This window comes from Urocampus carinirostris, chromosome 1, assembly GCF_059441175.1.
Source record: "Urocampus carinirostris isolate Australia breed hairy pipefish chromosome 1, RoL_Ucar_1.0, whole genome shotgun sequence".
NCBI classification, from domain to species: Eukaryota; Metazoa; Chordata; class Actinopteri; order Syngnathiformes; family Syngnathidae; genus Urocampus; species Urocampus carinirostris.
This window is the reverse complement of record NC_142349.1, coordinates 43,304,484-43,330,976: the sequence shown is the minus strand read 5'-3', so window position 1 is coordinate 43,330,976 and position 26,493 is coordinate 43,304,484. Positions and strand designations below refer to the sequence as shown.

Below are 26,493 nucleotides of genomic sequence, written 5' to 3'. Positions count from 1 at the left end.
CACAAACTTCTGCACCTTCCAGTCGCTTTACCAATGTGATCACAGTTCACTGACAAGAAACGGTAGCAGCGCTAGATAGATGTACGTGACTGCAGGCGTTTGAACATGTCCTAATACAATAGAAGTGCAGCATCTTTGAGGGATGGCCGCAGCAGAGCTGCTGATCCCAGCAACGGGTGCATTAGTCGACTATAAAAGTGCCCGCCATCGCAGGACGGAGGCGGGACCAAACATATGAGGATGAATGACGCCGCATAAAAGCCACGCTCTGTTTCCAAAGCCATTAGCACCAACACGGTGAGAGACTCCGACACAAAGGGGAAAAAAGAGAGGGAAGGAGAGGGAGGCCAAACTGGAGAAAGCGCCCCCCTATTGAGGAATGGATCCTGACTCTCACTTGCACTTTCTGCCTGCGCACTCAGTTTAATCAACATTTTTAATCAATGGAGCGAACGATGACAGAGCTTAGTGCCTCCTGTTGGCGAGAGCAGATGACTGCCCCTCTTATCATGCTGTCATCGTTTTGTGTACACATTGTTCAGCATGTCAACTTTACTGGTGCCAAGCCTCTAATCACAGAGTCAAGCAGATGCAACAATCGATTGAGCAAAGTATGTTAAAACTGACAAGAACTTACAGTATTGAGTGAGCTTACATCTTGACTTTTGTTTTACATTTTTTTCAAACATTGAGTAATACATTAGGACTTAGTTTTATAGATTTATAGACACATAAAAGAAAGCTTGAACCCCCATCTCTCATTAGACCAAAATATTTTCTAGCTCTTACCTTTATCATTGTTGAGTAAACAACGGTTGAACATTGCTTTCTTGAAAATACTTGTTTCAAAAAAAAGTTATAAGAAAAACTTTTACCTTAGGTGTTTTTTTTCATTTATAATACATTCAATATCTAAACAATGCTTTCCATAAACAGATGGGCACTTTAGTTGCAAAATAACATTTTATCGCAAGAACACTGAACTTAGAGTTAGGATCAAGCCTAAAAAAGCCAGCCCGAGCCAACCCAGCCCGCAGGTACAAAAGCCCGAACCAGCCCACGCCTAACCGAGTAACTTGATTTGAGGAACCGAGCCCGAAGTCAACCTAAATTTTTAAATTGTATTTGTGAGGAGGAAGGGTGATTTTGGCCGTCCCTGAAAACAATTCCTCACCCATTCCTCTGCCGCGCGCCTGCCTTCTGTGTCTGACAGTGCCACCAAACAGCGTATGCACTGAACAGCACCAATGCATTGACTTTGCAAGAACTTTTCAGTCCCTGTTGTTTCCGGCTAGTGATCAAACACTTTTGTTTAACATGCTGATCACATTTCCTCGGGCGTCCACAAAACATCATTTCTCTCTGATCAGACGATGAAGATGGGACTTGGTCATGTTTTTTTTTAAAAGAAAAAACAACTCTTGAAACTGTTGTCCATTTGTCTATGCTTCGCAAGTCTCACCACAGTGCTTCAGTACACCTACTTGCTACAAGCAACACAAGGAAGTTGGGCATTGCCAAACTATTTTAAATATATTTATTTTTTGAAATAATAAAATTGTATTTATAAGATTTGTCACTCAGGGAGAATGCCTCTGATCATGTATGTATATCTTATGGCATTAAATGATTTAACAAAAAAGTCAAGTCAACAGTAACACCGTACCCACCAACACTACCGCTTTATTCGTTAGACTACATGTGTTAGAAACTATTTCTCTTTGCATGGATAAACCGCTCCAACGATCACATTATATTTCAGTTTTGGTAAAAGTTTGCCATAATCGGTTTTAGAAAAGCACAATTGTTTTCAATATTTTGGAGAATGGTTCTGGATTATGTTTTGTAATTGATGAATTTCCGCTTATTGTAATGAGCACCTGAAATACTACCTGTCATCATACTCTGCAGTTTGCTTTTTATCCGCACACCTAGCTGTTTGACTTATAGCATACACCAGCCAATTACAGTTGCACACACAGACGATAACGCTCACCCAAAACACACACACAGCAGTCTGTGACCTGCCCCTCAATGGCATTCCCTGTGTGTTGTTTGCTGAAGAACACAATGCACGATAAAGATTTGTGAAGTATTGAAACTGTGGTACAGCAACAGATTACTGTAATGTTTAGGTAAAGCTTTGAATATGTTCTGCTTTCTGTTTTGCTTAAATGATAGTCGCCCCTCTGTATGTATATATATTATGACACCACCTCTGTATTTCCTCCATGAGTTTAAAGGGAAGAAATCATGGAAAACTTTAATTACTATTCCTTCAGACAAACATCCCTGGTGCCTCACATTCTCCTCAGGGTCACAGGCCTCCATCCTGCTGCAATGTTTCAAGCTTCATGTGAAAATCCTGAACCCTCCCCCAAGACCCTCCCGTACACACGCATAGCTTCGTTATCTGTAAGATTTACGACGCAGGCTTTAATTAGTGGGCCGCCATGACACCTCATCAGTGGACCTTTAAAGAGACCATAACCTCCCCTTTTCAAAAGTACCCTCCCCCATTCCCCAACCCTCCAAACCCCACTCTTGGGCATCCATGTGCCCCTGCTTGGCACTGCAGAAATAGCAGATAATGAGCAAGCTTGTCAGGTGGGAGGGAGGTTGAGGGGGACTTCACGACACCCAACAGATATATTTTCTTCTTATAGTTCTTCTTGGACTTCTTTTTCCCGCAAAACCAATGCCGAGGGAATCATTGGGAAACTTAAGAGAAAAAACTGTTTCCACAGAAATCCACAGACAAGATATAATGTAAAAGAATTTGAAAAAGTCGTACTGACCAATATTTAAGTAAGAAATTAAATAATCATGGGAACTTTTAATTAACGAACTAAAGTAAACATATATGTTAACTCAAGTCATATAAAACAGATACAATACCGGAAACAACCGGATTATCAGGAAAAAGGAATTGCCGCTACCTTTGGAAACGTTTAATGAAATAGCTGCTAAAGGAGATGTGCAAAATTTGGATCTTTGTTACTTTCTGCCGCCATCTCACGGTCAAAGGTTGCGCTTGCAACCTCAATAAGCTCATTTATGATGTGTTCAAGTATGTGTATTACTTATATACACTTAATTAAACACTTCCTTATTCATTATTTTGGGATGTGGGTTGGCATGTGGACCCTATGAAGTAAGCCTTTTCTTACCTCAACCAGTGTTATGCTACACTGAGAAATACAAATTGCAGGGAACAATGCCACTTTTCAGCACTTCCCCCAACCGTATGTGTTCCAACCCAACAGCTATGATAAAAGTAAGAATCAAACATACAGGCTATTTGAACTATTTGGGCCATTGTAAGCACATACTTAAAAGGGAAAATATTTAACTTTCAACTTTAAAGGACACCTCGAACGACGCATCATAACATAGAGCTACATCAAGATGGAAAACATTGTATATTCCAAATTATGAAAAAAGTAATTATGTTTAGGGTACAAAAACTACCATTATATTCTGACTTAAAAGGTACAATGTTTGGGCCCGGTCACACAGCCGTTTGCGTCTGTATCGCGGGTAAAATTTTGCGGGTTTTTTTTGCCCGTGGTTGCCCGCGATGGAAAATGCGCAAAATTGGCCAACCCGCTGTTCATCGGTGGTATGCCCACACAACAGACGCCGGCGACTGTTCCGCTTCCTCATCGCGTCATTTTCGCGTCATTTTCTCGTGTGGACCACGGGTATAAAAGCTCCCGGGCCGGTGTTGGGCCCAAATCCGACTCCTACGCAAAAAAAATTTCGCGCTGCCAACCGCGCATGAATTTCCGACCGCGTGTTAAGCACTGCTGTATCTCGTCTGTATGGTGATCTCAAAGCGTCCAATAGCATCCGCCTCACAGGCAGAAATTTCTGGCCGTGATTCAGCAGCAAACGGCTGTGTGACCGGGCCCTTTATCACTAGATGTTACTTAATTGCGTAGTGTAACAGAAAAATATGACTAAAAAGCACATGGAATAATCAAAACTAGGGAGACTCTAAGTGACATAACGCAATATTTTTTTTTTTACATTTAACATTTTTTGCTCAGTATTTTTGACGATTTTGGGTACCCGTAGCAGCAAGAATGTGGACAACTCTGTAAGCTCCCTTAAGGTTATCCATATGTTATGTAAAATAAATGCAAGTTGCCAAACCCGATAGTATTTTGAATAGGCATGGACTACCACATACATATATTTTTGCATACTTTTTGTATCAATATTTTTTTTCAAAGAAGATGTTTTTGTTTTCAACTCTGGGACTCCCTAAGTAATACACACTGTGCCTTTTGAGAAAAAAAAACGCCTTGACTGAAATTATTGTCATTTTGGTACCAGCAAAAAATATTACCAGCATTAAAAAAATACTTATTTAATCATCAGTGACATTTTTATTATTATTTTTTTCCCTGCCTGTGCTTCAAATTGTTAGAAAGTACTTCTCAGTATGACGGGTAAAAAGCCAGCAATAATATTGTTCCTGTAAAAGCAGGTTTGATTGCTTCTTGTTTCGGATCTCATTATCCCGCGTGTCTAATTATGTGGTCCGTGGCGCTGATCGTATTGCATCTCGTAGCTTATATAAACAATCCAATAAGAAAAGAAAATTAAATGGCATTAACTACTAAATTCAATGCTTTGGAGTACTAAAAAGCAAAACTGCTGAAGGTTGTTGTATTTTGTTGTTAGACTTAGCCTGGCTGGAATATTACCATTATTTTTTGGCTCGGTCTCTTTGGACCCATTCATGGAATTTGGTCTTTATTAAAAATAAATTGCATGATATGGATTTTGAATCTTTTGAACACAATGTAGAAGATTAAGCAAGTAACACAAGTTTGACTTATCAATTGTGATGCAAACATAGTGTGCATGTTTATTCTGTATTCTTGATCAGTGCTCACTTGGGAAGATGATTGCTATTTTGGCTGTTGACTAGCAATAATTTAAAGATTGTTGAAGCTAGCATGGTAGAAGTTACAAGGTATTAAAATTCCCTCTCTGTAGAATTCGAAAAAGCAGTCGGCAAGCCGTTGGAACGAAAAACTCAAATCCCTATCATACTGTAGGTGATTCAATGGCCGAAAAAACTTGATGAGGTGACTTAATTAGAATTGTCTTTATTTTCATTAATAACACTATAGTGGACTTTGTCTACAATGAGACATGGCACTCCAGGATAAAGGGGTAATAAAATACCTAAACTAGAAAAATAAGATAAAACAAATGTTACCATAAATAGGCAAACATTTTTACAAGTTAGTGCTTGGAGTCTGGCCTATGTTGTGAGTGCAAGGACATTAAACAGCAACATAAATTCCAGAAAAAAACATATGGACACTAATTTTCTCACAAATGCAATATACATTAACCTCATGTGAAAATGGCTCGAGTGTCGACAATCAGTATTTGAGAAAAAGGATCAAAATGTATTGATAATCAATCAACTAGTATTGAAACCGAATAAGGAGTTTGTCAAAATAATTGCTAAATAGTGATTATTCAAAGCATTTTTCCTTGCTAGTGTATCCTTACAATTTACAGATTTAGCATGAAATATTGGCCTTAACCACATCTGATGAATTTGTTGGAAATTACTGAAAAAATACTATTTTGAAATGATATCGTATGCAATATTAGCCTTACAGTACGACAATATGGCCATTCTTGAATCCAAGGTATGTAATTAGTTAAGGCCATTATTGCATGCCAACAGTTAAATTATGGAATTTAGAATAGGAATAACTCCAAAATTTAAAAGATAATGAAAATATTAAAACTTGAGACAATCTTCCTACCTGCCAGCATTAAACAAAAAATGTAAAAAATAAAAAGTGTATAGTTTTGCATGAGATGAACAAGTCGTGGACTTGTTTAGGTTGGTTATATCCCTGGGAAAGAAAATGTATTTGAGCCTGTTGCCCCAATTTTAAAGGACCGTTAGCTTCCAGTAAAGGGCAGCATTTCCAATAGGTGGTGGTAGGGTGTGCTGATAAAACAAACATTGTTTGTTTTTAACATCAACAAGATTCCCAGTATGTGGGACTACCAAAATTAGATAATATCTATATTGGACTGTACTCCGGACTGTATTGCTATCACTGTAGATCAGGGGTGGGGAAGGTATTCCTCGCGAGCCAGATATGTCCTTGTTTCATCTGGCTCTGAGATAAAATAAGGATCATAGTGATCTTTTCTATGACTTTGATTTGGTATATGCAAAGCAACACAGTAAACGATGGCGTTGGTCCAACATTTATAGGGAAAAGTTTTAACTACTGTTTACACTCAATGTTACACCAACAGACCCTGAAATTTGTGTTTTCACTGTTGAGACAGTTAATGATAAAAAAGCAAACACAGAAAAAACTGCAATTACCTGTACACGCCATCTAAGCATTGAGAGCAATTTGACACAGGTAGGAAGATATTTGCACTCATAGCGCACTCTCCTAAATACATCCATAACCATCCCATGTTTAGTATTTTGTGACATTTTCACACACCAAAAAAAAGTTTTCACCTACCTTGTTTTAAAACCATTATTTGCGACACAAATTTCAGTCAAAATTAGCCAAACAATATTAAATATCTGTGGGAGATGGGGACACAGGCTGTTGCATTATTATGACATAGATTTTATCAAATCATTAAACCTCACTCATTTAAAAAAAAAAAAAAAAGAAAAAATCAAATTATTATGCTTCATGGGTCTTTGAGCAGAAAAGGTTCATGATTAATTGATGTTTTTTTTTTTCTTTTTTCTTTTTTTCTTTCAATTAATATGGTACCACTACTACATACTGTAAAACATTGTTGGATATTCAAATAATTAAAGTCATTACTAATGATCTCAAAGTTGCCAATCATGGGAAATATTTTTTGGGAAGGACATTTTGTGCTGTGAAACACAACCGATTATTTAATTGTCTTAAAGGTTGACGCTGAGGCGTATGCTTTTTAATCAGAACCTTTCAAGTATGCAAATAACAGTTCACCATGGCAACCGCTGAAAATAATAAAAGTGGGGATTTGTTGCACCAATAAACCCAATTAATTGGCAACGGGCCAGTTTGTGTGCACACTCTCGTCTGCTGTGAGCAACGTCCAAATGGTATGTAAGTAAAGTCCAATGGCGATATTTGCAATGTTTCTATTGCATTCACCGCGAGGACTTGTTATGCCGATAAGGCCGGCGGTCGTTGATCGTTTTTTTAATTGGCAACACAGCAGCTCGTGTGTGCGAGGGCTTTGATTTCACATGACAAAACGGGAGAAAAGCAAGAGGGGAGAACATGCCAGCAGCCCTCTTTCATGTGAGCGATCGTGCTGTGCTCATTTGAATTATTAACTGCACCGATGAGATGCTAAAGAGCAGGAGAAAGGGCGTTGGGATGGTAAGACTGGAAACGCTGGGCCATCCGAGAAGATGGCTGCCGGAGGAGAAATGAGGCCCTCTGTGTTGTGGTGGCATTAAACGTGGAAAACTCGCCTCCCATTCAGTCCTTTTGTGGAAGTGGTGAAAAAAGGTGTAACCGTGCAAAAAGTATGCAAAGTTTTCTAAATAAATGATTTTAAAAACAAACAGACAATTAAATACGTGTCTAAAGAAAGAATACACTACTGTTCAAAGGTTTGGGGTCACCCAATTTCGTACTATCCATGAATGTGTCACACTTTTTTTCACCAAATGAGTTGTCCAGTGTATATGGTATTCAGCCCATATCTTCTTAGAGTTGCACTGGCTCGTTATGTCTTTGTCATTCTGCCAGGATCTTGGAGTAGCTTCTTCACTGGTGATGTTAATAATGGTGTTTTGCGGGTGCTATTTAAGCAAGCTGCTAGCAAAGGGACATTTAAGGTGTCTGTTTCTACAAATGAGAGACTCTTATGTACTTTTCATCTTACCACTTCTCTTTCTACTCTGGGTAGAGTGTCTGTGCTGTTCTCTGAATGGAATAGTACATACTGTTGTAAAAGATCTTCTGTTTTTTGACAATTCCTCGCCTGGAAAAGCCTTCATATCTTAGATCAAGAATAGACTGTCAAGTTCAATGAGACAGTTACCTTTTTTTAGCCATTCTGAAAGTGTAATCACTCCAACAAAAGTGTTGCTACAGTTACTCGACCAGCTTAAATGAAGGTCCGTTTTATAGCTTATTTTACAGAACTTTTTTCAGCTTTACGAACATCATTGCAAAAGGTGTTTTTAATAACATGTTAGCCTTCTGAGCCACTAAAGGCCCGGTCACACAGCCTTTCACGGGCGTATCAAGGCTGAATCACGGCCAGAAATTTCTGCCCGTGAAGCAGACTCGGTGGAAAATGTGCAAAATTGGCTAAACCCGCTGTTTACCCGTGGTATGCCCGCGAAACAGACGCCGGCGACTGTTCCGCGTCCTTATCGCGGGTAACCGCAGCTGCATCGCGTTTGACCGTGCTTACACGCGGTACACACGCTAATGCACGTGATAACACCGCGATACAGGCGCAGAACAAACGTGCTATGACCGTGCTCCACCCGCGATTACCCGCTAAAATTTCGCGTCCTACCCGCGTGTAACCACGTCTTGGCCGCGGCAGTAGCACATCCTAGCACGTTCGTACCGCGTCTTTACCTCGTGTGTACCACGTGTGCCACCCGCGGTTACCCGTGGTCTAAAGTTTTGAGCAGCGCAAAACTTTTTCGCGCGGCCAACCGCGTGTGAATTTCTTACCACGTGTAAAGCACGGCTGTATCTCGTCTGTATCGCGATCTCAAAGCGTCCAACAGCGTCTGCTTCACGGGCAGAATTTTCTGGCCGTGATTCAGCCTCGATACGCCCGTGAAAGGTTGTGTGACCGGGCCTTAAGTGAGGAGGACTAAATATGGTTGGTAAAAAAAAAAATGGTTTCCCAATGTATTATTTATTTATTTATTTATTTATTTATTTATTTATTTATTTATTTATGTTTTTGGAATGTGGGAGGAAACTCGAGTGCCCAGAGGAAACCCACACAAGCACTGGGAGAACATGCAAACTCTGCACAGGAAGGCTGGTAGCTGGATTTGATCCTATGACCTGAGAACTGTGCCGGGGACGCGCTAACCACTCACTCGCCCTACAATGAAAATCAATGAGTCGAAGTAATATGGTGATGCAAAACTGGAATTAATAATTCATACAAAATATGCTCCATTCAAAAATTGATTCCTCTAAAAATTAAGCTTAAAATGTTGTGCAATCAAAGTTATTTGGTAGCATAATCTTATTTTCAAATTTTGACATGAAATGTAAGTAAATAAAAAGAGTAGCTTGTACTATGAATGGAATAGTAAACACACAGTAAGTGCAGTTCAATTAACACACACTGCCTCAGAAAGTTATTCTAGCTGTTTTCTTGTACCTCGGACTACTTGTGGGCCAAAAGTTCCCACTGAGTAAACATTGCTGTGTCTCCTTTTAATGTCGACTTTTTATGACATATTAATCATATATTGTATTTATGATGCACACAAGGCATTCCTATGATCAATTGCAATATGCTCAATTATGAAATTTATGGCTGAGAATTTGAAAACAATTCAATTCGTTACACGGATCTATTTGTTAAACGTTATATTCTGTTTACATGTATTTACCATTGACAAGTCAAAAACTTTACGTTCACGAAACAAATTTAAAAAATGCTCGCCATGTGTCAACTCTGGGCCATTTGAAGCCGGAATGAAGCCAGAAAAACAAATTTATCATTTTAGAGCATGAATTGTAGCCATATTTCTACACATTAAATCCTTGACTTTATCCATTATTTTGGGTGAACATGATTTTGAAAGTTTTGAGTAGAAATAAATATACCGCACCCAACAAACACGTATTTGAATACAATTGTATATGAGAAGCATCCAGGGCAAAGTGTTTGGACAACATTAACTGATTTCACACACAGATGTTGGACATGCCTTCTTTATATTTTTGTCATGGTTGCCAATTGGCCCCTCCCGTTTGGCGCCAGCTGCGGCTTGTTGACTGATTGGCTTCCTATTTAAGCTCAGTGCTCTCACTCACCCTTTGTCAGTCCGACAACGAACCCCTGCACCCGCAAGACGTGTGTTTTGACTCTGTCCGGTTTCCTGCTTGTGTATCCTGTCCCGTATTGTTCCCATCTAGCTTGTCCTGTTTGATATCGATCTCCAGTGTCTGGTATTGTTCCCGTCTATCCCGTCCTGCTTGTTATCAGACTCCAGTCTCAAGTGTCCGGTATCGATCCCGTCTGTCTCGCCCTGTCTGTTACCCTGCTACAATCTCCAGTATCGGGTATTGTCCCCGTCTATCTTGTCCTGTGTGATATCGTACTCCAGTCTCCAGAGCCTGGTATCAATCCTGTCAGTCTCGTCCCTTCTGATATCTGTCTCCAGTCTCCTGAATCTGATATAAATCCTGTCTGTCCCGTCCTGTCCGGTATTGACCTCATCTGTCTGGTATCTGCTTGTGTAATTGGTATCGATCTCGTCAGCCTCCGGCTTCCTGTTGTTCCACACCAGACTTCTGCCTGACTTCTTCCGCCTAGCGAGCGCCGAATCACTGGCGTTTGTGTTAACGTTTATGACTGCCCCATTTCCCATAAAATAAAGCTTGTGTGAGAAATGTTACGCATCTGGGTCCTCCTCCTGTTCTGGTTCTGACAATGTTAATGATATACGTGTTTTACATACATATATATATATATATATATATATATATATATATATATATATATATATATATATATATATATATATATATATATATATATATATATATATATATATATATATATATAAGAGAGAGATCTATTTACCATATAGTAATTATATATGCAAATGTGAGTATAGGGGCTGTATTTTCATTTGCTGAACAATAGACCCGAACAAACATTCATGTCATACGAAAGTTTAGGATGATGGAGAATCCCTCACAAAGTTGTTGTTTTTTTTCTCATCTCATAAAACATGCTGATAAAAAGAAAATACATTTTACTTATGAGAAAACTAATCAAGATCATTACAGAACATTGCTTTTGCATGTTTTCATATAATTTAATGGAATTGAGAGCTTTTTGGAATGCAATTCCAATGTTTATGTTTTTTTTCATTCAATGCCATCTTGATCAACTGCTCATTTAGAACTATAGACGAAGTATAGACTTAATTAAGTCGAAGACGTTGTTGGGGGTTGTAACGTTGGGGGTCGTAAAAGTGTGATGTAAGCGCATCTCTTTGTGAATTCTCTTTGTCTGTGCGCTTCTTCAAAGCGCTATCAAACAGAATGGGTAAGGAAAGTGGCACACTCAAAAGACAGCAGCCGGCGGGTTTTGGCGATGCCAGGCACTCCAGAGCAAGCGGGGTGATTTTTTTCTTTAATTCTGTGACGGCTTCCTGCTGTGGTATACGTGGCCTGAGTCTTCAGTGATTTACATGTTTATTAAACCAACCATCATTAAGAGAAGGTACGAATGCTCCATCCTGCTTAAACGTTTTTGATGCACATACTCAACAGCATTTAGATATTTCCAAGATAATTAAATTGTCCTTGTTTTCTCGATTTTTTTTTTATGTTAGTACTTTTGTTGACTGGATAACCTCAAATATGAAATGCTGGTATTCAATCATTTCTCGATTTAAGTCATAATATCAAAGAATAGTTATAGGGACAAAAAGGCTGTTTTCAATAAAACATATTGAAATTAAAATTGTTTTGATAATGATAAATTAGACATGGCACCCTGAAATATACATTCAAAAAACACTTTAAAAAGAGAAATCAGTTGAATACACGAATCTTCGGATAAATGGGCAACTAATTATCTATAACCTAAAAAAAATGTGTTGTCATAATTTGCATATCCTAATACATCAGGCCTTTTCTTAAATTCTGTCTTTTCATACTATACAAAATAATATTAAAAAAAATAAAAAAAAACTCTTGGATGAAAATGATGTCACCTCATGTGTGGTCCCTTCTCAAGGTTTCTTTCTCTTTCCCCATGCTGAGGTTTTCGAGTTTTTCCTTGCCCTCCCGTAGGTTTTAGATCAGGGGTTGGTATAATAATAGTCTGTACTTTGAAATAATCTGCTGTCTGTGCAGCACTTTGAGACTAATTGTGATTAGGGCTGTACAAATAAACATGACTTGACTTCTATCACTCCCTACCACCACCCCATTCCACCTGTCTAATGTTTTCAGCTCCGAACAGCAAACCCAGTGTTGTGGCAAATAGACTTGCATTTGTGCATACACTGACGTCAGTGGAAAAACTGAGTGCGGAAAGTTCTTGGCAGACGGTTAGCGGGTCTCTGTAAACACTGATGTCAGATTGTTTGGACCAGCCATCTCCTTGTCTTCGTGTCTCCTTATAAGGAAACGGGAGGATGGCTTCTCCAAACAAAACGGGAAAAACAAAATTCCTTTAAGCAGTACGTGATATCGGACCGCCTTCTGGGTCGGACTGGATTGAGGATACAAAAAGCTATGTAACGCTTTTCAGCTGAGAGAGAACCTTCATTGCAATAAAAAAATGGTCTCTTCCTCCAACGCTGGCTACTGTTTATTTTCCCTTATCTGCTTATCTATCGAACCGACAAATTCTCCAATGTTGAATTCCTCAACAACAAATACATAATTATTACGATAGTTAGTACGAAAATTTCCCCCCTTTGCCAACACACCAGCCCAGCACCCCAATGCAGACGAGAACCAATCAAAAGAGACACCGCTCTTCTCGGCATTTACCGTCACTTCATTGCTCAACTCACGAATCTTTGACAGTGCTTTTGTGAAGCTTCCTGCTTCGGATGTATTTAAAGGTATATACGTACAGCCCTCCCCCTTCACCATATGACACACGCCTCCTTTACTGGCCAAGAGAAAATCGAGGGCCTGATGATTCTGCCAGGCCATCCCAGATGTCTCATGCAATTGCTCCCCCACCGCACCAAAGGCCTCGCTAATGTAATTAATAAACGTTGTTGGTTGTAATAAATGTAGTTAATCCATTTTGCGTTCTTATTCTGAGTTATCCAGATAAACACCGATTCTAATCCAGACTTAATTTCATTGCTAGCTATAAATTACTCTGGAATTACTCTCGGTTGTCCGATGCCACCTAGCCATACACGTCCACATACATATGCCTTCTTTACTCCGGCCAATTGTCAACAAAAATATGTCATTTAATTACTTTTTCCCCTTTACATTTATGCTTTTTAGCCCACTAGTTTAATGGGAAATTGACATATAACCATCTCACTTAATCTTTCAATTTATCCATTTATTTTTTTCCAAACCAATTAAATCTACTATTCCAGCTCCGCCCACTCCACTTGAAAACGACGTGCATTGATCCACAACGACTCATCCCACTCATCTGTACTCCATTCAATGAACACCTCCCCCACACTCAATAAAAAAAATATTTACTCACGCTTTTCCACTATTGTCGTACAACAATGCTCCTCATTTTCAAATTACTCCATTCAATTCACTCAATTGGATTCTTCCTCGTCTTCACACTCCTCTATTTTCCAATCTTTAACCGAAAACGAAACATTTTTATTAATTTTCTGTCACTATCCCATCTTCCTATGGTGAGGCTCTGGCATTAACTCTATGAATCTGAAATAACTTTAACATAAATTTCCTAAACTTACTACTCCTAAATTTATCGTTTTCCAATTGAAAAAACAGAAAAAAATTTGGACCGTGAAAAATATTTATTGGAACCCCTTAGGCCCGCAGCGTCACGTTGTACACCCTTAACGTCAAACGCCGATTTCCCAAAAAACGAACATTTTCGATTCCTGACGCGATGTGCTCTCGGTTCCACCCAAAAACAACACTTTTAAACGGTCTTACTGTTGACAACAAAACGTTTCTGTCGTTGCAATGTGCACCTAAATTCGCTTCCTTTTTCTTCCTCGTTAAAAAACGCACGCGCTCTCGTCTGCGGCAATTTTCCTTCGTATTTTTTTATTTTTTCTTTTCAGTTACGTGGGCCGCTTAAAAGCCAGTACAAACAAACATATAAGACAAAGAAAAAAGAGAATACAGGACAGAATACAAACGTTTACAACATTGAACAAACATAAAACATATGACAAGACAAATGGCCCACAAAAATTTAAGTTATTTAGTCAAATTAAGTCAGTGCACATTGAGACCATGCGCCTACACAACTACCGAGTTAGGGTTACGGTTTTCCTCCTCCACACAACTTCCCGAATTTTACGCACTGGCCGTGCACTCATTTTTGGCTGTCGGCGTTGTAACCTCACTCTTTAGTGCTGTCGCCGTGGGTGTAGCTTTTCCTGGACTTTGGTGTGTCAGTACCCTTCTCGCTTGTATCGTCGCATTAAGATTTAGCCTATTAGTATTACTTAGTATTATTATTTAGTATATTATTAACTTTAGTCTGTACTGTCGTTAACATATTTGGTTTCTGGTAGTCCGTCGGCAGTCCGACTGGTTGCACGTTTCTCTCTTGCCTGACTCATCCCATGATACTCGGAACTTCAGCAATTCAAACCCGTCTTCTATCGCGAATTGCACTATTTATACACGTCCTTCCACTCAATCAAGGAAGCAAGGCTCAGGGCGCCCCGAGGAGAGGGACGACTGAGAATGGGCGCCAAGAGTGGACTGAGAGCGCGATCGAGGTAAAATGTACTTGTACTTTCCAAATCACCAACCGTTTTGGCATGTTATACAGTAGTGTCACACTTAACCGGGTCGCTGTCTCTAGGATGCGTCATGGTCTGCAGCGTCGCTTTTTGGATCTCCGGTTGCACTTTCGGAACCGCAATTTCCATTCGCCGCTGCGATTTCTCGAGCTCTGCTCCTAGTAACAACCATATCAGACAATTTATTATCACACACAGCTTTGTCACCCACATCTTGTTTTCCTAATTTGAACGTTACTGTCCTGTTGATCTTGCTTGGTCTCGTTGACGGTGGCAGCAGGGGTCAGCAATAAATGACTGGTGAAAAATCAATGCCATTAATTGCGAAAAATTAATGGAATGGTTGCTTAAATTCATAAATCCATTTATTGCAAAATTTAAATAATTAGCCATTATTGCGAGTTTGCGACCCATTAATTGCGAAATTATTCGGGTTTTTTGTTAGTCGATTGCGTCAACAAACGTGCAAATTTTCTCGCCGCGCGAGCATTTCGTATGTGGTCAAGGGCACATACACGCACAATCGGGACAGTGCATGTATACGCGTAAGCTACCGTGTTTCCCCCATTATAAGGCCCAGCTTTTTATGAGAAATGAAATTCAACCTTGTCAACAAATTGCCTAGAAGCCCAACTTTTTTTGTTATTTAACAACCGCTTCTGAGACAGGGAATTTGTTTCCCACATCGTTTCATCTAATGAAAATCTCTAACATTTTCACTCTCTCCGATGTTTCTATGTTGTACACATTTTTGTTCATAAATGAATGTGTAATAAATAGCAAAACCTCTTATTACTAAGGTGTCTTACTGCGCATGATAATGTTGGCGTGAATGTTCTATCATTCACTGTTCATCTAACATCAGTTAGTGTTCCGACCAGTTTGTTCGACCATATTGACACGGCTAGTATACCATTAAATTACCAATAAATACCCATTAATTGGCCTTGCCGCAAAAAAATTAATTTTAATTTTTTCGCACTTAAATATTATTTTTCTCCCAACAATCAATTAATGATGACCCCTGGGTGGCAGCGTGAGCCCTCGACCTGGACTGCGGCCAGCGTTGCCCTCACGACGGTGTACGGTCCCTCACGCCTCGGATGGTTCCTCTTTCGTCGACCTTGATGTACACGAGATCCCCTGGGACGTCTTTTCAAATGGTTGTTCGACCTTGGACTCCTGTCTCTTAACCAGCTAGTAGATGACAGCCGTCAATTGTCACATTCAGTCTCTCAGTTCAGTTTGTAGTGTTTTGTAGTTGCTCAAGTGGCCCAGATGCGGTGCTGGTCTGCCTGTTACAGGGATATGATTTGACCAAAGTGAAATTATCTGAAAATTAGGTGGGGGTCTGGGGTGCGCGGGCCCCCAACTGGGTCCAGGGCAGTGCCCCGGTGGGGGGACAAGTGGGGCGAAGTCCCCCCCGGAGCTCATGGGTTTTCCGTGTTCCCAAGCACCCTCAATGCACCCAGATGACAAAGAAACAGACAAAACAACAACATCAATTTTCAATGTAGTTCGAACTATCCCATAGAAAATTACAGTTTAAGTCAACTCAAAATCAGTCACATTAAAAAACATTGGACTACCTTTGCTTTTAAAACTATCACTGAGAATATCATAATATCTAACTCATGTGATTACTAAGTTAACACATAAATCATGTTGAAGAGTTCAAATTTCATGAACAAATAATTGTATCATGACCAACTGAAAGTAACTCATTAGAACATACCTCTAATGTCTTTGTTATGGCAGAAGAGTTTATCCATAAATGAAAGTACTGTAGTGGGTTGTACCTAATTCACCCACGGAACCATTGTTTAATGTGTAGTTTTTGTAAGATGCCCTTCACGACCTTTTGAACAAACAAATTTATCTGATATAAAGTCAAAGGTATTTCCCTGTTACCTATTCTCCTTGCCTCTGGAGACACAATCACCGATTTCCTGGAAAGCAGATTCAAAATACAATTTTAGCAGTATTTCTGTGTTAAAAATAAAATAATTCACAATCCAAACGTATCAATATTCCTCAGATTTGTAAACACTACGTCAATCAACAAGATTCTAGCGTGATTCAAAGCAGACTTGTGTGTTATCACCGCCCTGTTGACGGCCTTGGCCGTCTGGCTCAGTCCATTGTGACGTTCACTCGCAGTCTGCCGCCGGAAGGTTTTCGTGAGCTTATCAGTACCAAACTGACCTTGGTCCACAGCTGTCTACCTCTTTCTCCTCGTAACTGGCTGCAATCAGCACTGTTTGAGAACAGCCTGGATGTGCTCCAGTGTCCCCACGACCCTTCTGTACACAAGCGGCGCAGACATGAGTGAACGGATGAGTGAACGTCTTTGTTTGTTCTTTGCTCGTTTTTCTGTCCATCTTCAGCCCTTTTCAACGATCGTCTGACTTCTGAATCCTGTTAAATCGGTCATGTTTACAAACCCGGATGTTTAGTCTAGGTTAAATGACTGAATGAATGAATGAAGACATCACCTTAGCAATTAAATTCTTAAATTTTTCATGGTCTTCCTCAAGATTGAGTAATCTGCTCTTCATTGCATTTTGAAAATGCTTGCCATATACTGATTACGTTTATCGGAACAAGATCTCACAAATCCAAAAGCCACACGCAAACGGAGCACTTCACGAATTACGTAATCCCTCCATTTTTTTATTTTTATGACACCACTCAACATAACGTTACATAAAGTAAAGGGAAAACAATACACACGGTCGAGCTCAACTCACACACGGAAAGACAGAGTGGGGAGGGTAAGGGGGGTGGTAAAAACAAAAAACAAAAAACAAAAAAGACAAAAAGAACCAACGGTTTGCGAAAATAACCCACAAAAACCAAGAAGCAGTCACTCCATCATTCATCCATGCATCCATAACTCCACATCCAACGGCAAACAAAACAAAAGCAAAAAAGACAAAAACAACAAAGGTTCTCCTCCGCACAGCGTCGTATAAATCACCCGCGTACAAAATAAGATATTTTAATTCCCTTTTTTACAAAAATACAGAATATAATTTGCATAAACAGTCAAATAAATATTACATTTTAAAAGGGTCTTTAACAAACGTTTAGGACACTTTTACTTGTATTTATTTTTATTATATAATTACCTCTTTTTAATATTAAATATAAAAGCAGTAACGTTTGCTCATTGGTAACATTTTTTTAATGACTGCTATTATTTAAATAAAGAGAAATCACATTTAAGTAAGCGATGTTATCTGCCATTGAAATAAAAATCACTCAGCGAGGCCCACGACCCTGAGATTAAGAGTCTCATGCTCTACCGACTGAGCTAGTGGGCGGGGGAGAACACACATCCACAGACAGAAAGACACACGCACAATTCTCGCTAGCTGGCACACACCAACATTCCCGAATGAGACATCTCCCACACACATTCTTTGTATCGCGTGTTTATATGCGAAAATATTTAAATAATAAAACATCGATTACTGCTCATTTTTTAGCGTCGGTCTAACAAAATCAGATTTTAGAAAATGGCGATTCTCCACGCACCACACTTTTTATTAAGTCAAGGTTACATGTCGGACTCCCAAATCATAAATCCACTAGGGAAACAAATAAACATTTCCCGTATCAACCATATATAGATAGTCTATTGTTGAACTGTCATTAGCAAATGACGACGTCTTATCACAGCTTTACACAGATCTCAAGACAATCATAAATATAAAAAAAACCTGACGCCGCTGCACACACCTTTTTATTCTAGGTAAATTAGCCTTATTATCTTTTTCACGCAGCCAGTCCCATAAAAAACAGGATTATCTGAGCTCATAATTCCCGTTCGGACAAAAGATCTCAACTCAATTTATATATCTCATCCGTCCTAACTTGGGGGCCAGATTTTAGACGGAAATCCACGTGCACGCATTTAATTTAGCTCCAACAATGGCTCCCGTACTTCCCACGAATCCCGGACGAGCAAGCTGAGATAAGGAAGAGAAAAAAAACATTCCTTACCTCAGTCGCCCGCCCGAGACCATCCCATTGAGAAGTCTTTTCCCCCTTCTGTTCATCTTAAGGGCCAAATCACGTTGGGCGCCATTGCTTTGTTGAGGAATTCAACATTGGAGAATTTGTCGGTTCGATAGATAAGCAGATAAGGGAAAATAAACAGTAGCCAGCGTTGGAGGAAGAGACCATTTTTTTATTGCAATGAAGGTTCTCTCTCAGCTGAAAAGCGTTACATAGCTTTTTGTATCCTCAATCCAGTCCGACCCAGAAGGCGGTCCGATATCACGTACTGCTTAAAGGAATTTTGTTTTTCCCGTTTTGTTTGGAGAAGCCATCCTCCTGGAGGAAGAGACCATTTTTTTATTGCAATGAAGGTTCTCTCTCAGCTGAAAAGCGTTACATAGCTTTTTGTATCCTCAATCCAGTCCGACCCAGAAGGCGGTCCGATATCACGTACTGCTTAAAGGAATTTTGTTTTTCCCGTTTTGTTTGGAGAAGCCATCCTCCCGTTTCCTTATAAGGAGACACGAAGACAAGGAGATGGCTGGTCCAAACAATCTGACATCAGTGTTTACAGAGACCCGCTAACCGTCTGCCAAGAACTTTCCGCACTCAGTTTTTCCACTGACGTCAGTGTATGCACAAATGCAAGTCTATTTGCCACAACACCAGATCAAAGTAGAAAGGGGCAGTGGAAATTAAAAGCATAGGGGCTCTTTGAACTCAATTGGGCTTTGTTAACACAAATTTATCGACTTTCAACTTTTTAACCTCAAACGACACACCTTTAACGGTATTTTAAAACCTGCTCCTTTTTATAGTAGTTGATTCATTTATGCTTATTGTTTAAATCAATGATATGTTGTTTTTTGTATTTTAGCTTTGTTTTCTCTTACCACTAGAACAGGTTAAATAATAACATTCCGGTCAACCTGTACGTGTTTGCCGTACAAAGTATGTTTATTATGCATTTTAAGACGTATACGACTTACAAGAAAATCTGTACGGAAAAACGCAAATTTGCCAATTATGGGTACTATCACAAAACCCTTTAATCAGTATATTACCAACAATAATTTAATGCAGAAAATGTATTATTCTACTTATTATATTTGCATGGATGTTTTCCTTCTACGGAGAACGTCCAAGCTACTTAATTTTCTAACCTTTTTTTATAATAAACCTCATTCATGTTGAGCAACTCAGTATCCCACAACAAAATGTTAATTAACAATATATATGATATAATGAAACACATGTACGATATAACATGTTAAACTACATAAATAAACACGTTTGAAAAAATATGGTGTAAGATTATGTTGTATTGTGTAAGGGAAAATACAACATTTTGTAAGGGCATGGAGCCGTGGAGGTTGACAGGTATGCAATAAACACTGTCCTTATCATAAAAATAAATGTGTGTTGGCTCAAAAAAAGGTTGGGAAACACCAGATGAAACAGATGTAATTGCTTTTAGATTCCTGCACATGTTGCAATTATGAACTGAGAGCGACTTCAGTGGAGGGCTGCAGTATCATAACGCTTCCATTTGGCGACACGTGTTCTAACTAAGCGGCGGCGTGTCCTTGAGCTGGAGCGATCGTAGCCCCCGCTGAGAAGCGTGTGTTTTGGGGGTCTAATATTGAGGGGCCGCAATTAAAAAGTGGCGTGTGGCATCCCGCAAGCTGCTGATGCCTCGGATCAGCTGTTCTATTGTCATTCCCCTTCCCGGACCGTTTGATGTGGGAATCCACCGGAGACTTCATCATCAGTAAGACTACACCCCACCCGCTTCTTCTAACCCAAATGAACCAACCCCCTGTCGGCACGGCAACCCCTCCTCCTTCGCCGGAGCCTCCCCTTCTACGTATCCATGCTTTTGTTGCCTTTTATCGCGCTCAAAGTAAACAGAGTCGCGCCGCGGAATAGAGCGAGAGCTTGAGCGAGAGACAGAGAGGAAGAGAGCGATAGAGTCAGCACGCAGTGACTCCGGCAGGCGCACAAAACCTGAGGAGGGGAATTAAAAAGAAAAAAAAGGCGACGTGCAAGTAGTCTGAAGACACAAAGAGTCGAGGGATCTCCCGTGTAAATGCGCAAAGCGTCCCGTTATCCCACGCTGAGCTCCATGGCCAACTCCGGCTGCCTGCTGCTCTCCGGCTCCGGGATGCTGCCGCACTCTCTTCAGTGCCCCCCTGCCTTCCTTTACCTGCCAGAGGTAAGATTCGTTCCCAGACTGCCGTCACATGTCTTCTGTCATCTTCACTCCTGTCCTTTCTACTCTTGCTTAAGTATATACAATGGAAGCGCGTAGTGGGATATCGGGACTCGTTAGATGTCATTCATAACATAGGTCGCCCGGACCGAAAGACTTTCCTGCAAGTCGAGACTTGTTTTATATAATTTGTTACCTTGCACGACCTGCTTCCTCCAGGCTATTTACGAGCGGGGTTCCCGTCACTCTTACTAAATCATGAGTGGACGCTGCAGAAGCGACATTACTCTAAACACCTTTAACACTTCAAAATGGATTTTAGGAGTTGGCAAAATGATGAAAAAGGGTTCCCTCTTGATATCCATCCATCCATCTTTTCTACAGTTTATCCTCACTGGAGCCCATGCCACTTATATTCTAGCACTGGGCAGGGGACACCCTGGGTTTGTTGCCAAATATGTTATTCTTGATTTTTCTTCTGATCTTTTAGAACAGTGGTTCTCAACTGGTCTGACTCGATGAGCCACCCTCACACCCTAATTACAAACCGCCTCCCATATCTAGATAATAATTCTTCCCAAATGTATTAAACGCAGGGTGGTTTAAAACAGGTATTTTCACATTGTTGTTGTGTGTTTTTTTTTAAAACAAAATAACCACAAAACTACTTCAAAGTAATATTCCCTTCAATATGCAATTAGCTGCATTTTAAATAAGTCTAAACATTAATATATATATGTATATATATATCTCATCTCATCTCATCAGCTGCACCGCTTATCCTCAGTAGGGTCGCGGGGGTGCTGGAGCCCATCCCAGCAATCATCGGGCAGTGGGCAGGGGACACCCTGAACTGGTTGCCAGCCAATCGCAGGGCACACGGGGACAGACAACTCACTCGCTCATTCATACCTAGGGACAATTTGGACCGGCCAATTCACCTGAAATGCATGTTTTTGGAATGTGGGAGGAAACCGGAGTGCCCGGAGGAAACCGGAGTGCCCGGAGGAAACCCACGCAAGCACGGGGAGAACATACAAACTCCGCACAGTAAGGCCGGGAGCTGGATTTGAACCCACGTAGGAGGTTCCCACGACCTCAGAACTGTGCCGCACACGCGCTAACCACTGCGCCGCCGTGCTGCCCTTTATATATATATATATATATATATATATATATATATATATATATATATATATATATATATATATATATATATATATATATATATATATATATATATATATATATATATATATATATATATATATATATATATATATATATATATATATATATATATATATATATATATATATATATATATATATATATATATACATATATATGTATATGTATATGTATATGTATATGTATATGTATATATGTGTGTGTGTATGTGTGTGTGTCTCTGGACCAATGTATCATTAGACGCATTTTAAGCTTTCGCGGGCGACATAAATTTACGTGTTGAGCCACATTTGGCCCTCGAGCCATGAGTTCGACACATGTGTTTTAAAGTGCTGTTAGAATATTCCAAATCTTTTATTATTTAATCATCAATTCATAGATGTTCATGTTGTTTTTTTCCATCTATACTTTTTTTTTTTTTTTTTTTAGGCTGTAGATAGTTTAGTGTGGCTTAAGTGATTCCTCAAAACAGTTTAGTAAGTTGATTTTGCATCTATGTGCATGGCTTTTCTTTGCCATTTCCTCCATCTACTAATCTTTTTTTCACTACCAGAAAGTTGTTTTACTTGATTGCTATTGTTCAACTTTGCGTAACTTAAATATTCCAAAGGGTTACATACCCAGGAGTTTGGTGTGTTTGTTTCAAGTCTAGCTCTGATTTAATTTGGAGGATGGACTCTTCACTCTTCCAGTTTGCAAACCCAATATTTTAGTTTTTATCAACTACAAGAATTTCAATTTTGGCATGATGAGGAGATTGGTTTGGAAAAGTTTCTCTCTTCTTCACCTTTTTGCCTGAAGATTTCTCATGGTGGCATGACAAAAGAATGGTGCTTGTGATTTTTTTATATTTTGTCCAAATGTAAATAGATATACATCCAATCATCCACCTTTTCTTCTCTCCGCTCTTCGTCAAATATTTCAGTTTAGTTGTTCTCTAAAAACATTCTAAAGTTGACAAGTTCAACTTAAACCTCTAGAAATAAACATGGTGCTTACAAGAGGTAGCATGACTAGTAGTGTTTTTTTTTTTGTTTCTTTTTTTTGTTCGGGATTTGTTTTTTAATTATCCATCTTGCCTAACATCTTGCTATCTCTATTCTTGGGCAAACTAGACGTTTACAAATGATTAAAAGAAGGAGGCTAATTTTATTATTTTTTAATTGATGTTGCCTAGAAAGACAAATATGATCAATAAAGACTGTACTGTATATTTGATTCATAAATATCTTTCTACTCCACCATTGTAGTCAATCCTAAAATGCTTTTATATTAATGAAGCTAAAAGGTGGCATAACACAGAGTTTTGAATGGTGGATTTTTGAGTTGTTGAGCTCGTTGTGTTACTCCATCACTCTACATCATCCTCCCGCTCATAGTCATTGTAGTGTTTTGCTTTTTTTTTGTTTATGCAAGCATGAAATTCTCAAAGGTGGCACATAAAGTAGTGCTGCAGTTGTTTTTCAAATGTTTACTTTCTCGTTTTGTAATTCTCCTTTCGCTTTCAACCTAATTCAATTTCAGTTCTGGATTATCTGGAGATTCCCAAATGTGGCTCAGTGAAGAGTTTGATGCGTTTGATTCATTGACTCACTTGAGCATGTTGCTTCCCTATTTGTCAGCCTTGTTCATTTCTTAACTTCCCCTTGTGATTAACAAGGTGATTCTTAGGGGTGCATATTAGGTAGTCCCCTCTTTAACTACACAACAATCATGTTGCACCCTTCATTAAATCCTAACAGTCACCGTACAAAAGAAACACATTATTCACGATCCACAATCTAACTGTGAATATACCTTATCTGAAAAAGAAAGCTTCAACTTCCAAACTTCCATGCGTCATCTTTTCTATTGGCATTTCTTCCTTTTTTTTTCTTTTTTTGGCAGAGAAACCTTGCTGTGTTGCAAAACGGGAAATGTCCCTATGAGTCACACTTGGCATTTTCCCGACCGCTCCCCACACTCACTGCTTTTCATTCCTGGGATGCCGTCTGCGGTGCCACCCCCTGCCCACCGCCACCTTCCTCCTCCATCCATTTGCTTCACTAAATTGCTTACCCACTTCCTTCCTCCCTCCCTCCCTTTTGTAGTGATACGGCAGATATCCGTGGATAATGTACAGTAGAAAACGGGGAGACAGTGTCGTTATCAAGTACTGTATAGCTCTGTTTGCATTGCAAATGACACATTGCATAAAGTTGTGTAATGAAACACAATGGGATGTTTGGTTTATTTGTTTCATGGAGCTTTCTTCATTTTAGACCAGCCATGGCACTATTGTAGGGGGAATGGACTTTTGAAGTTGGTGTGATTAAATACAATTGTATATCAAATACATGTGTCTGTGCAACGGGCAGGAAATAAAATAATTGGATACGACTCATGGGGCAGCACGGCGGCGCAGTGGTTAGCGCGTGTGTGTGGCACAGGTCATGAGATCAAATCTCCTGTGCGGAGTTTGCATGTTCTCCCCGTGCCTGTGTGGGTTTCCTCCGGGCCCTCCGCTTTCCTCCCACATTCCAAAAACATGCATGCCAGGTTAATTGGCCAGTTCAAATTGTCTCTAGGTGTGAATGAGCTAGCGGATTGTCTGCCCCTGTGTGCCCTGCGACTGACTGGCAACCAGTTCAGGGTGTCCCCTGCCCACCACCAGAAGACAGCTGAGATGGGCTCCCTGTGACCCTACTGGGGATAAACGGTGCAGATAATGGATGGATGGATACGACTCATTATAAGCCTCTCAAAAAACGGTGTGAAAAACACTTTTTCCTTGTCAGAAGATGTCAGAAAAATGTCGATCTGATCTAGTTTCTATAAGACCAAAGAATAATAATGATTGATAAGGGATACTAAATGAAAGACGTATATGGACTGTGCCAGTTTGCAGAAAGTCTAAAAGAGGCTACAGTGAGATATCCGCCACTTGTGCCATTTTTCTCACTGCAATGTTTGCTTCTGTATATTTGGTGGGGCTTCCCCCAAACTGCAAACGCAACTGAGATTCTGTATTCTGCTGTGATGATCCTCCTACAAAATTTGCAACGTGGGCGTGATTTTACGAGCTGAGCAACAGCGGGAGATCAGTGCGGGGGTTGTGCAGCTGCTAGTTAGTCGCTGTCTGCAGTGTCGTAAAAATATAGCATCTATGGCGTTTGCTGTTTAGCTGGTGTGGGGTTGACATATGGCGACCCTCATGAAGCCAACTCTGTTATCTATCGACAGGGAATGGAGGAAGGGTTTACTTATTTTTTGAAGTAGCATCCAATATTTACCGCTGCTGTCATCTGCAACATCAGATCCCAATGCATGTTGAATCCGTAACTTCCTTGAATAGAGTGCCTACCTGCCAATTTTTCGATAACAATTACTCACAAAGTATTTTTAGTATTACTCTTTTCAATTGCCGGATGCAAAACTTTTACTTCTGTAGCATGAAGGAATAATGTTAGTGAATAAAAGTTACAAATCCTGTTACTTGTAATGTACGTATGTACATTACAGATAACAGTCTATAAATTGTCAATCGCCGTTTGTATTCTGTAGGCTCCCTAGTATGTTGTGAAACATTATTAATGTGTAACTGCAATAAAAAAAAAAAACAGAATCTTCAGATTGAGCTGAGTGTGTTCGTTATCTTTAACAACCATACATTGAACGGTCTCTTTGTCGAACATATACATTCCTTGTTTGTCTTCTTTCTGTTACTGTTTTGATATATGTCTATGTTATTGCTGTTTTCTTCTTTGCGGCTTGTGTTTAATTCAGTAATATTCTGTTTTTACTTTCTGTGGGAACTTTCCAACTCTTAACTTTAATGTTTTGTCCTGTTCTGATGGGTAACGATGCTAAAGTTAGCATAGCGCTAAATCTCCTGCCCGCTGCTATCAATAAACAGCAGCTCGCACACCCCAACGGAGCTTTATCGTCGACGGCGACTTTAATCGGGCATGTTTATGGACTGTACTCCCAAATCCATTCAATATGTGGACTGAGCAAAACACTATGTGTAATGTAAGATCAAACTTCAAACAGTTCGGTTGTATCCACCAACTCTGTTTGTCCACCCTGACCCCCCCCGACCCCCCCGCCACCCCCCACTGAAGGAAAACAAAGCCTACTTACAACAAAGAGTTAGTTCTTTGTTCCTTCATCTCTTTGTTTCCTTATCCACACTGTAAATGTGGACCTGGAGTTGTCCAAATTCGTTGTCACAGCATATCCCATGTTGTAACAATAACAATAAAGGCATATTATATTTTACTCTATTCTAAAGATGAGTAGTAATGCCAGCAAAAGTCCTGACACACTCCCGCATACAAACCCTTCTAAGTTCAGACCTCGATCCCAATTCCTTGCTGGACAACCAAAGTGCCTTTGACAAAAC

At 39.8% G+C, this 26,493-nt stretch overlaps 1 protein-coding gene across 8 annotated transcripts in view; it reads left to right on the top strand.

Annotated features, from left to right (window-relative positions):
• Positions 1–26,493, top strand: part of LOC148374750 (RNA binding protein fox-1 homolog 3-like) — a 600,089-nt gene that overhangs the window by 423,034 nt on the left and 150,562 nt on the right. Inside the window, exon 1 of one of the 8 annotated variants that reach the window (XM_088340494.1) lies at positions 20,481–20,921. The exons of the other annotated variants lie outside the window; for them this stretch is intronic. Within the exon in view, the coding sequence (XP_088196620.1) occupies positions 20,796–20,921 (126 nt within the window). The 5' untranslated portion in view covers positions 20,481–20,795. Of the gene's footprint in view, positions 1–20,480; positions 20,922–26,493 lie in introns of those variants that run through there. 8 annotated transcript variants of the gene reach the window in all.